Source organism: Bos javanicus, chromosome 10, assembly GCF_032452875.1.
Source record: "Bos javanicus breed banteng chromosome 10, ARS-OSU_banteng_1.0, whole genome shotgun sequence".
Taxonomy (NCBI): Eukaryota; Metazoa; Chordata; class Mammalia; order Artiodactyla; family Bovidae; genus Bos; species Bos javanicus.
This window is the reverse complement of record NC_083877.1, coordinates 53,266,444-53,280,160: the sequence shown is the minus strand read 5'-3', so window position 1 is coordinate 53,280,160 and position 13,717 is coordinate 53,266,444. Positions and strand designations below refer to the sequence as shown.

Sequence of the window (13,717 nt, the reverse complement as noted above, 5' to 3'; positions counted from 1 at the left end):
AAGAGACAAAATAGATTTTATTAATTCTACTATATGGTAAGTCATATTAATTTATAGCTATACATCAAGTCTATACTTAAATTTCTAGTTTTGAATAAAATATCATGATATAAATAATACTGTTTAATTCAGTATTTTAACATAAAGTTATCCATTTTCCAGTGAAATGTATTTTACTAAGCATATTCTCATTTGATCAGTACCATACTTTCACATACTCAAGAGTATAAGAAAAAAGTCACATGAAATTCTTTTTTTGAATTGTTAAAAGAGTTGAAAACAATTTAAAATTTTGTTAATAACATTTTTGCCCATAACATGAACAATTACCAATAATAATCATTTAGAAAAATCTTCTTCTAACTTAACATGTTTGTGTTGAGGAAGGGGAGAAGAACCCAAATATCTTGGAAGTAACAGTACTTGAGCTAAAGGCCACTGTATACCATTTGTAAAATCAAGCATTTAGAGAGCTCTTTGCAATTATCAGTAGACTTTAAAACAAAAACAAATTAAAGCAGAACTCTTGAGCTAAAACAATGCTCCCGCTAAGCACAGAATAGAAAACCCCTAACCAAGCTTTGCAGCCAATGATAACAGCTTTCTTTTATATCGTTTAATCTGATAAGGAAAGCTTTTCTATACTAGAAAACCAGGATTAGCTTAGCACAGTACCACTTAGCACATATAAAAATGTAGTCATAGACTAATAACATCGTATCATCTAGGAGCTTATTTAGAAATGCAAAGTCTATGCCCCACACACACCTACTGAATTAATCTCTGGCAGCGAGGTCCAGGAAGCTGTTTTAACAAGCTTTTTCAGTAATTCTTATGCAAGCTGAAGTTTGAAGAGCAGGAGCTTGCAATTATAGATCTAAAGTAGCCAACACACCAGGTCAATTCTCAGTCTCAGATAGAAATAATCATCACAAGCAGAGCATGTATGTATGGGAAAAGAAATACTCTGACAGTTTTAATCCCTAGAAAACATCCTCAGAAGATTTCTAAGTCATTTCCTCAATCTGGGGATAATTACTACCATAGAGTTTATAAATTCAATGTAATATGACAAAAATAATTGAATAATTATTTTAGGAAGAGACCATCAGGGAGGTTGGGAAACACAAATTATACGCAAAAATGTGTTCATACAACTGTTATTTTCTCAGAGGAGTGTGTCTAAGATTTTATCTGATTACCAGAGAAGGTGAACCAAGTAAATTAATTTTTTAAATGAGATTTTAAAGTAACTTTTAAAAGCTCTTTCTTCCTTCTCCTCAAACAGATTGCTTTATTTGGTAAGAGGAGAGGAAAAAGTTACATTTTAGGGTATTTTGATGGCTTCCACTTCTGTCTAACTTACACCTTATTAAAATGTTGGTACTTTAAAAATTTTCATCATCTGAATTCAGTTTTAAGTTCCCAATCTATAAAAATGAATTATACTCTCTATTATTTATTACACAAACTCCATTCTTCTAGTTTTGTGTATTATAGGAATGGAAAAGTGAATCTGTAGCTCATAAATAAAGAGGGGGAAAAACTACCTTTCTTCTAGACCTGTGTGAAGTTAATAACAATATGTAAATAATCTAAGAAAGGGGAAAAAAAGTTAAGATTTTTATTACAATACAGTAAAATATAACATTTAAATCTAAGTTTTGAAAAATCACCACCTGTTTATATTTATATATAATTATCAAAACTCATTAAGCTGTTTTCTAAAAATAAGTGAATTTTATTGTATATAAATTAGACCTCAATAAGATTAGATGGGGGAAAAAACTCCCTTTGACCATCTTTTCTTAGCAATCTTGATTTGGTATAAGTGAAAACTTTACTTCCAAAGAAATACAAAAGGGATCAGTTTCCTAAATATCCAACAATACTGACAGTATGCCTACTATTTAAAACACTAGACTAGAAGTTAATAATACAGTACGAAAGGCAGGTTGTCTGCCTTAGAATATCATGTTCCAGGGTTAGCAGGGGAAGGTAGTCAAAAAGCAGTTGGCTCAGAAGAAATGCCTAATAAACATTGGCTTAACATATGAGTACATATGCATAAATATATAATTGCCACAAGATAAACATCAACAGCAATACATATAGTTTTGTGGTTGCGTGAGGGAAAGCTGAAGGTAAATGGAGAAGTCAGCTAACAGTCAGGAGTATATTTCAGTTAGGAAGGTCTCTATACTGACTTACTCCAAGAAAAGCAAATAAGAGTTGAAAGCACTGGAAAAGTCGTTAGGAATTAGATATTAAAAAGTCTCATATTCTCCAGAAAATCTGAACTTCATCCTATTAATATTAGGTAGGTGAAGGATTTCAGGCCAAAAAATGACCTGACCAGATGTTAGTAACAAAAGAAAGGAAAAAATGGAAAAGGGGCCAAGTGGTGGATTGTGGACAGGAGACCATTTATGAAGTAATCACAATAATCTGTTCTTCTAATGACTATTATTTCATGCCAATGAATCTATATAAAATATATAATGAACTAAAGCATAGCTTATAAAAATTCATTCAGTAATCTTATTTATTGTATAGGAACAAATTGTTATACCAGCTTTCTTTTTCCTTGGAAAATTTTTAAATCATCCTTCAAATCGTAAACGAAATGTCACTTATACAATACCTTCTTATTTCTTGTTTAAAGACTTCATCCTTACCTTCTCTGGGCTCAAACAGTCATTTATTTATCACATTAAACTAGGTAAATATATCTCTCCTACTAAATTGTGAAAATTAAAGGCAAGAGCTTTATCTACAATACCTAGTAATGACAATTTAGAAATAATACCTATAATTACTTGAATATCTCCTAAGTGCAAATGATTTTATTAAACATTTTAAGTACATTTCCCCAATAATGACAGTAACTTTTTCTTCAAGAAAAGAAAAATGGGAATCAGTTAAATAACTTGCCCAAAGTGACACATGCAATAAATGGTAAGTTCTGTTTTCAAATTCAGATTTGTCAGATTCTTCACCATCAGTTTACCATACTTCTTAGTAAACAGTAAATAAACTCTGCCAGAAAAAAATATTAAGTACTTGTCTGTGACCATAATTCTATTACATGTAGAGAAAAAGCCTTCTTTCTTATTCATAATGTTGAAGAATAGCAACATCACACAGCAATTCAGTTTTTTGCAAATGACTTCTACTGCCACCTAAAAGCTATTAGCAAATAAGGTGCAATAATTTAAAAAATCAAACCTAAATAATGCTACTTCAAAAAAACCATTGAAAATTAATGTTAATGATGCTCTTCTTTGTAAGAGTCTTATTTCAAAGATGTTCCAACTGTGTAAGATTTTTTTAATATACTCTTGAGATTTTATTAGAGCCTTTTTTTGTAATTATACTAATGACTCTCACTTGCTGTCTGTAATGTGCTAGGTGACATGGTAAACATAAAGAGCTACTTCTCAAGGAGATAATAGTTGTATTACACAACTAAACATAATAAAGGGAGACAGGCTAATTGGGAATGTTTTGGAACAGAATGCATTTGTAGGTTTTATAAGACAAATGAGAAGCCTGTGATAAATGGGAGAGGGAGGAATAGAATGACTCTTGGCCTAAGAAAACATAAAATATTTTCTGACTCGATCCCCTACAAACTAAGTGCAGAATTAAAGCTGCACTGGGGCGGCAATGTATTGGTCAAAGAACAAAAGACTTTCCACACAGAAGTATTCTTCACAAAGGATGCCAGGGCCTGGTTTAGAGGAAATGGATTGATTATAGGTGCAAGCAAAAGGAACCTGACAGATAAGAGACGAAATTGTAAATTAACTGAAAGAAGCTGGGAAGAACTAGAGGAGATAAGGGGCAGGGTTAACTGCGAAGTGCAACGTGTGTGATTTCTGAGATCAATGCCTGGATGAAGGTAACAGGAAAAATACTTGAGACTGAAAAGATTAATTAAAATGATGGACTCCAACTGTGTAATTATAGTAGGCCAGGGTGACAACTAAGAGAATTTAAGATAAAGCGTTAATAAGATACTACCTTGCTGCAAGGAGATCCAACCAGTCCATTCTAAAGGAGATCAGTCCTGGGTGTTCTTTGGAAGGACTGATGCTAAAGCTGAAACTCCAATACTTTGGCCACCTGATGCAAAGAGTTGACTCACTGGAAAAGACTCTGATGCTGGGAGAGATTAGGGGCAGGAGGAGAAGGGGACGACAGAGGATGAGATGGCTGGATGGCATCGCTGACTCAATGGACATGAGTTTGAGTGAACTCCAGGAGTTGGTGATGGACAGGGAGGCCTGGCGTGCTGCAATTCATGGGGTCGCAAAGAGTCAGACACGACTGAGCGACTGAACTGAACTGAACTGGAGGTACTACAGATAAGAATAAAAAAGTATACTTCTTATTTTTAAAAATAAAAAGACAGGTCCCAATTCAAGTTAAAGATCATGAATCAGAGTTGATCTGAATCAAGCACTACTTGGTAGTTTAGAATTGAGCATAAAGTTCAGTAGAAGATGATGTTCAAGTCTTTGGCCTTTAAGCCAGGTAAGCAAGACTAAATGTGTAAAAGATTCTAGAACAAAAACAAAGCAACAGTCAAAACAGATGACCCTGAGGGTAAGGATGACTATAAAGTTAGATGAGTGCTACTGGTCCAGAAAAAGGACTTCAAAGCCCAGAAAGTCACAGGGAAATGGGAATTCAAAAGAAATGAAGCATATATAAGATTAAAATAGTATTGTGGTAAGAAAGGGAGCACAACAACTGAAGAAGTCAGGGACCATGAAGTCAGGCTAGATATCAAGGGGGTTAAAACACTGTGAGAGAGGTGCTAAAGCCACCAAGAAACATGGCAGAGTCCTTGTAAAGGAGCGGTTGATTATGACCTGAAAGTAACACAAAGGTCATATTGTGATCTGTATAAAAATCACTTTTGTTAGTTATACTCTAATTCTAACTTTTGGGGGGGAGAGGAAGCAAAACTTCAGTGAATAATCAACCTAACTGGCTTATATTGGAACAATTTTTGACTATTTTTTTTAAAATAAAAATCCATCCTGAAGGATACCTCAACTAATGCGATACCAGTGAAGATAACATAGGCTGTGAAAGTTTTCTCTGCATGGAATAAATACTGAAGTTATCTAAACTGAATGAATTAATGAAAAATAATTCCAACAGTGGCAATAATGAAATAGTCTCTCATCTCACTGAATGAATGCAAGGATGGATGGCCTGATGGATGGATGGACAGACAGACAGACAGAATGGATTATAGAGAAAAATAGAGAGAGAAAGAAAGAGAAACAAGATCCAGTAAAATATCTAAGATCACTGAAAATCCTGGAATCACAAAGTGACTGCTTTGAAGAAAATAACACTCATGAGATTACCCGTATGCTTCACGAGGAAGTGAAGAGTGAAAGTGTTAGTCACTCAATTGTGTCCAACTCTTTATTCTTTACCACGTGACATTACTTTTCCGTCTTTGGAAGTAATGGTGTTTCAAAGTTCTATAGGATAAAAAATTCCCATAGGAAAACTATTTTCCCTAACAAATCTATCTTAATTTCATTAGTCTAACTGTTCTTACAATTCAAGTTTCCAGGAACTTTATGAATTACTATGTTGAAAAATAGTACGAGGAATCATCTTAGAAGTTCTCTAATTATTTCTCAAAGAGCAAAACTGACTTATACTAGGGCCAACTGTTTTCAAGAACAAACTTGCTAAACTGTAATTTTAATTGGCAATTATAGTTGTTTAACTCATCTTACCTCATCATATGATTCACATAGGATTTGCTACAGCTAGTGTTGTATCTGCAAAAACTACAGTGGACATATGTAGGAAAGTGGTTTGCAAAATCTTTTATTTCAGAATAACACTCAATGCACTTGTGAACTCCCCGACGATACCTTATAGAGATACAAAGAAAATGATAAAAATATATTTTAAAACAAATATAATAAAGGAGAGCCTTATTAACGGTCTGTTAATTAAAGCTAAGGTGTTTACAACTTCAAATAGGGATTTATAATTTGAAAAATCTGCTATAGAATAACAGCTAGAATAAGTATAAATAATTTAATATTAGCTAGTGTTTTTTACTGGAATAAAAGGGATTAAATTAACCATTCAAAGATCACAAGACATAAGCACAACACAAAATCCCAGTGTTTTATGTTGAATGAACATTAAAAATATTATATTTTTATATAGTAAAAAATACTATAATTTTTTATAATGAATATAAAAAGATAGTAATTCAAGTACTGTTCAATAGCTATAAAAACATTTTTTATTATTTGTTGGCATTAAGTGATAGCATATAAATATACAAGAGAGTTGTATAATAGGGTAAAATTTATATTAAATGAAACTTTTATCATGTTCCTGCTCAGTTACTAATTAAGATTAAATTAGTATTGGGTATCAAGAATAAAAGTTTACCTTAAATTCCTCAATGCTGTATTGACTTTACTTTTTTTATTGCTACTAGCCAATGTGCTTTGTTTCTTTTGCAGATTAGATATTTTTGATTTGTATTTAGGTTTATTTCCATTAGGCTTACTTGCATTAGGTTTACTTGCAATGGATTTAGTTATATTAGGTTTACTTGTGTTGGATTTTGTGGGACTTTTAGCAGTTATATTTTTAGTCCTCGGAGGTGAGAGCTGAAGGGTAGAAGTGCTTGCACTAATGGAAGGTGTGGTTGAAGATCCTGATTGAAGAGGTCCAACTGAAGCTCGAATAGTAACCTACAAAAATGAAGATAATATCTGCTTTAGAAAATTAATCATTACCTTACTGTTAAAATATCACTGCATAACAAAAAGTTAAACATCAAGTATTTGGAAAGGGCAAGTATAAACTATAACTGGATAAGTCTTTCATTTATTTTAAATGTTCATACCAATTAAATGAAATTAAACTTGATATTTACTCACTTGTAATCTTACATTTTTGTACTGATATCAGTTATATGTTAAGTTATTAATGGATAATTAGCAGTTAAAGCAAATTATATGAATATTAAAAGAGTACATTCCCTAGCTATTTCTATGCTCTGATTCAACTTTAGAAATTCACAAACACAAAGGTCAAAATTTATATCTCAAAACCTAGAAAGGACTGCATCACCCTTCAACAACTATAAAGCAAGCAAATCTATGCTAAACATGATTTCTTCTTTTCAGGGGCTCATTGGGCAGGATATATGTTTACAAAGATTATGAGAGGGGTTATATAAATTCATTACACTGTATGGAGAGTTTAATAATACTGAGAATTTCCTTAAAGGGAGCTAATATAAGACTTATCATTAGGTATTCAGAAATTATATTTGCTGGTGGACAATGGGAAAACACAATTGCCTACCACACTAACCATTTGACTATACATACCCCATGTATTTGAGAAATAGCCTATGAGGAAATATCATGAAAAATACGTGCTTTGGCATCATACAAAGGCACTGGACTAGTAATGAAAGACTTGAGGTTAAAGCTAAGACTATTTCTTCCTAGCCATGTGACCTTGATTAAGTTACTTACCCTCTCTAAGCTTCTTTATCTATAAGGGACAATATCTGCCTTATCTACTTTACTGGATTACTGCCTGGATTAAATAATAGAATATATGAAAAAGTATACCAAAAGCCTAATTCTAAGGTGCTATAAAACATTTAGTATCATTATTATTATTATTATTATTATTAAGGGAAAATATGAGAGAGGACTGCCCTGCTTACATTAGTGTTTTGCATGTCTAGTCCCAGCATGGAATGAATGGACTGCAGGGAAGGATGCTGGATAGCTTCTCTTGCTCTAGGTCTTCAGAGCATGGCTTAATATTGTTATAGTTAATTCAAATAACAGACATACCCACATTCAAAGGTAAGTACCCAAAGCCAAATATAAATGTTTTGGGGATTATTTCACTTTGGATTATCCATGCCTCTGTTTCCCTCCACTGGAGCAAATATTCAAGAGCTGACTGTATATAAAGAAGTCAGAGAAAACAGAGGTATATAAGGCAAAAAGGGAAAAGTAAATTACAATCATCAGTATGCAGTCAGACATGTGTTGGTTCACTTAAAACATAATGCTATCCAGCAGCAGAACTTGCATCTCTAAGAGTAGAATCAGTAATACCTTCAATAAACACCTAAGAACCTACAGCATTCAACAGGCACTATACCAGATGCTGAGGATACAAAGATAAATAAAACATGATTCCTCAAGCATCTTACAGTTCAACAGATAAAAATGACAAATACACTGCCAACAGGAATAGCTCAAAAATAGCCTATGTAACACTGATGCAACCCATTGCCTCCAGCATAGTTAATCTAGTTACACTTTTTACAAAGGAATACCGCTCTAGACTTGCACACACTATTGACCAAAAAGCAATGGTTAGGCGTTTTTTCCCTAAACATAGAACAGTGAAATTTAAAATTAAAGTCTTAATTAAATCACAAATCATTTTTAAAGTATTATATCCAACAAATAAAACCAGGCAGGAGTTAATGTCTATTATCATACAAAATGTTAAAATACAACATATTTGAACTCACTTTTGTTCCAGGAGGCAATCCTTCTAGTTGTTTAGGTTTTATAAATGTCCGATGATGCTGAGTCTTGTGATCCATTTTCTCTTTGCATGTTAAAAATTGCAGTCTGCATTTTGTACAACGGTGTATTCCCTTTTTCTGTTCAGGAACCAGAAAGAGGGGAGAAAAATAGTTTCTACAACCACAAATCCTGCATTCTGAAGCCACTTTAATTTTAATGATACTAAATCATTTTAAAACTAGTATTTTACATCTCCTATCACACATAATAGCAAAATATTACTATTTTTTTTAATTATTAGCATTTAGTTTTCAAAAACATTTGTTTCTATACAGAAATTGAACATGAAAGGTTGCCATCGATAGATTCTAATGAAAATTTCTTAATAGTGCTATGAAAGCTCTTCTGGTTATAATTTTTAAGTACTTAGACACACGATACTGTGAAAATGAGCTACATGCATTTTTATCCCATAAAAGAATAAATTATTTTTAATTTTTGCTATTTCCAGTTCGTTGGCAAGATGGAAAAATAAGTTCAAATAAACTACACATTTCAAAGAAACCTGTTAGAACAATGGATGTATAAAGCAGTGCTGTCTAAAAAACTTTCTTCAATGATGAAATGTAATTCAGCTGCACTGTTCAAAACAGTAGCAACTAGACATATGTGGTTATTGAGCACTTGAAATGTGCCAAGTGCAACTGAGCAATCAAATTTTAAATAATTTAACTTTAAATAGCTACATATGGCTAGAGGCTACAGCACTGAATAGTGTGGATATAGAGGCATAAATCAAAACAACTATTACCAATCTACTTACTGGCTGAGACCCCTTGACTGAATCCCTCCTCAAACTTAATCCTATTATTTTTCCACAGATGGGAAACAGGACCCAAGAAAAATCTAAATCCCTTCCCCATAGCTATTCAGTGACAAGGCCAGACACCTGATCCAATGTTCTTTCTACTACACAATATCAATTACAATCTTTACCTTTATGCTCTCATTAATTTAAAAAGTATATATGTGTGTGTATATATATACAAACTGAAGCAACATATAAACTCAGAAGAATGGTTTCTCTGAAGTTATGATCTGCCAGATACATCACTACTTCCATTTACACAATCAATCATCTACAAAATTCAAACAGATAATACATTGAGAAGTACCTCGCACAGTACTGGCACACATCAGATATTTCATACAGTTCTTTACAAAGTTCAAAGCAATATATAAATATGTTTGCATTACTATTTTAGGTACAAATTAAGACTATTTTAGAAATGTGATGCATTAGATTATATTGGAAATACGGGCAATTTTAATTCACTCATATATACTGAAAGAGGAGGAAGAGAAAGAGAAAACTTGGACAAGACACAGATACCAAGTTACAATGACAGAAAAAAGTTCTCCAGAATTCAGTACCCAGAAATCTTTTCTCTATGTATAATCACTCCTAAAAAAAAAAAAAATGTATAATCACTCCTTAGGTTCTCTCTTCATTTCATGGCTTTAAATATCTTGTATCCAACTGCCTATTTGACATCACTGTGTGTGGGTGTGTGCTAAGTGCTTCAGTTGTGTCTGACTCTTTGTGACCCCACGGACTGTAGCCTGCCAGGCTTCTCTGTCCATGGGAATTCTCCAGGCAAGAATACTGGAGTGGGTCGCCATTACATGTAGGGAGGATCTTCTCAACAAAGTGATGGAACCCAGGTCTCACATCTCTCCTGCACTGGCAGCCAGGTTCTTTACCACTAGTGGCACTTGGAAAGCCCACTTGACATCACTACTTGTATGCATTTTAAACCAACATGGACAAAATGGAATTCCATATTTCCTCCCTCCCTTCCTGCCCCCCAAAATACATCTACTCCTCAATTTTCATCACATGACAATAGATGAACATTCCATTCTTGCAGCTGCTTAGGACAAAAAACTTGGGTCACTCTCTCTCACATCCCATATCCAACCCATCAGTAAAACCTGTCGGCTCTACCTTCAAAAACTGTCATAGTATTTCCACTTATTACCTCCAACCACCACTACCATACTTATCCAAAACACACATCTTGCCTAATAATAACCTCCTTTGTTCTCCCTTTCATGTTCTTTCTTCCCTATGGTCTATTCTCCTCCCAGTGGTCAATGATCTTAAAACATGGCAGATCTTTCACCTGCTTAAAATGTTGACAGTATCCCAAAGTCCTGATTCTGATTTACAAGGTTCTATATGCATTGGCCTGCATTCTATTGCTACCACCTTATTTCCTACGACTTTCCCTCTTATTACTTTACTACTCTGCTCTAGCCACAATTGAGTGTGAGGATTCAATAAGATAATACATGTAAAGTACCTGTTACTGGTAGAAGGTAAATGACTGCATAGATGTTAACTGTATACTTTAACTGTTTTCATTAAAGATATAATGAACATATTTAACACATACAAAATCACTTTCATTATTTCTTAAAAGTCATAAAAACTGGATTGTTAGCTCTAAAATCACCCAAGACATAATAATACATTGCCTTAGACAGAAGTTACAACCAAAGTCATCTAAAACAATAAAAAGTCAACAATTCTCATTATTTCATATTGGACTAATAGCTCAGCTATAATTTCCCAATCTTTTGTAAATAATCATACAAATTATAAATATCTTGAAGGATGCCTGATGATCCTTCTTATTAATAGATTTTCACCTTCCTAACTTCTGGCTGTCTAATTCCTAGGCTCTCCAAATAAACAAAAAAGAAAAACTGTACACCTATGGCAAGTGATGACATAAACCCTAGGGTAGAAAAACTGATTACAAATCACACAGTTCACATGGTCGGCCCACATACCTCTTTCATAATTACTATTCTTCCCTATTCTTAATATTAATATTAATCTTACTCTGGAGCTTAATAAAACATAAAGGAAAATGATGTTAAAAGCCCCATAATGAAATAAAACTGTTTTATATTTCATTCTCCCTTTCAAAATTAAAGGCCAAAGATGAAATATAGAGTGCCAAGAATAGCACTTCTCAAATTCTGTTCTTCAAAAAATGTTAATAAATACTGTGCAAATAAAGGGTTCAATGGCCAAATAAGTCTGGGGAATAAACACTATATCCCTGTTTAGAGATGTACAATGTCCATTAGCATATTAAAATTTCCGAGGAGTCCTATTTTAAAAAAGAACAATTTAATTTTGTAAATCTGTGCTTTGCCAAATTTATTTACCAGTAGCAACTGGAGGGGGACATCTATGAACACCTGATGAACACTGCTGGGGAAATACAAAATAGAGAGATCTTGCCAGAACTTCTCAAAGATAGGTAGCATCCCAGTCACAGCAAAGTTCAGTTCAGTTCAGTTCAGTCACTCAGTCGTGTCCAATTCTTTGAGACCCCATGGACTACAGCACACCAGACCTACCTGTCCATCACCAACTCCAAGAGTATACTCAAACTCATGTCCATTGAGTCAGTGATGCCATCCAACCATCTCATTCTCTGTCATCCCCTTCTCCTCCCGCCTTCAATCTTTCCCAGAATCAAGGTCTTTTCAAATGGGTTAGCTCTTCACATCAGGTGGCCAAAGTATTGGAGTTTCAGCTTCAACATCAGTCCTTTCAATGAATATTCAGGACTGATTTCCTTTAGGATGAACTGGCTGGATCTCCTTGCACTCCAAGGGACTCTCGGGTCTTCTCCAATACCACAGTTCAAAAGCATCAATTCTTCGGTGCTCAGCTCTTTTCATAGTCCAACTCTCATATCCATACATGACTACTGGAAAAACAATAGCCTTGACTAGACAGGCCTTTGTTGGCAAATAATGTTTCTGCTTTTAAACATGCTGTCTAGTTTGGTGATAACTTTTTTTCCAAGGAGCAGGCGTCTTTTAATTTCATGGCTGCAGTCACCAACTGCAGTGATTTTGGAACCCCCCAAAAATAAAGTCTGCCACTATTTCCACTGTTTCCCCATCTATTTGCCATGAAGTGATGGGAACAGATGCCAGAATCTTCATTTTCTGAATGTTGAGCTTTAAGCCAACTTTTTTCACTCTCCTCTTTCACTTTCATCAAGAGACTCTTTAGTCCTTCTTCGCTTTCTGCCATAAGGGTGGTGTCACCTGCATATCTGAGGTTACTGATAATTTTTCCTGGCAATCTTGATTCCAGCTTGTGCTTCATTCAGCCCAGCATTTCTCATGATGTACTCTACATATAAGTTATATAAGCAGGGTGACAATATACACCTTGACATACTTCTTTTCCTATTTGGAACCAGTCTGTCGTTCCAAGTCTTACTGTTGCTTCCTGACCTGCATACACATTTCTCAAGAGGCAGGTCAGGTGGTCTGATATTCCCACCTCTTCCAGAATTTTCCCCAGTTTGTGGTGATCCACACAGTCAAAGGCTTTGTCATAGTCAATAAAGCAGAAATAGATGTTTTTCTGGAACTCTCTTGCCTTTTTCATGATCCAACAGATGTTGGCAATTTGATCTCTGGTTCCTCTACCTTTTCAAAAACCAGCTTGAACATCTGGAAGTTCATGGTTCAAGTATTGTTGAAGCCTGGCTTGGAGAATTTTTTTTTATATAAATTTATTTATTTTAATTGGAGAACTTTGAGCATTACTTTACTAGTGTGTGAGAGGAGTGCAATTGTGTGGTAGGTTGAGCATTCTCTGGCATTGCCTTTCTTTGGGATTGGAATGAAAACTGACCTTTTCCAGTCCTGTGGCCATTGCTGCCTTTTTCAAATTTGCTGGCATACTGAGTGCAGCACTTTTACAGCATCATCTTTCAGGATTTGAAATAGCTCACCAGGAATTCCATCACCTCCACTAGCTTTGTTAATAGTGATGCTTCCTAGGGCCCACTTGACTTCACATTCCAGGATGTCTGGCTCTAGGTCAGCGATCACACCATCGTGATTACCTGGGTTGTGAAGCTCTTTTTTGTATAGTTCTTCTGTGTATTCTTGCCACCTCTTAATATCTTCTGCTTTTGTTAAGTCCATACCATTTCTGTCCTTTAGTGAGCCCATCTTTGCATGAAATGTTCCCTTGATATCTTTAATTTTCTTGAAGAGATCTCTAGTCTTTCCCATTCTATTGTTTTCCTCTATTT

At 34.3% G+C, this 13,717-nt stretch overlaps 1 protein-coding gene across 9 annotated transcripts in view; it reads right to left on the bottom strand.

The window, feature by feature from the left end:
• ZNF280D (zinc finger protein 280D) overlaps window positions 1–13,717 on the bottom strand; it is a 129,589-nt gene that overhangs the window by 41,914 nt on the left and 73,958 nt on the right. For all 9 annotated transcript variants that reach the window (XM_061431184.1, XM_061431190.1, XM_061431192.1 and 6 more), the window contains 3 exons: window positions 8,576–8,710; window positions 6,448–6,755; window positions 5,772–5,912 (listed from right to left, as the gene is read on the bottom strand). In XM_061431184.1, coding sequence (XP_061287168.1) covers window positions 5,772–5,912; window positions 6,448–6,755; window positions 8,576–8,710 — 584 coding nt within the window. The remainder of the gene's footprint in view (window positions 1–5,771; window positions 5,913–6,447; window positions 6,756–8,575; window positions 8,711–13,717) is intronic.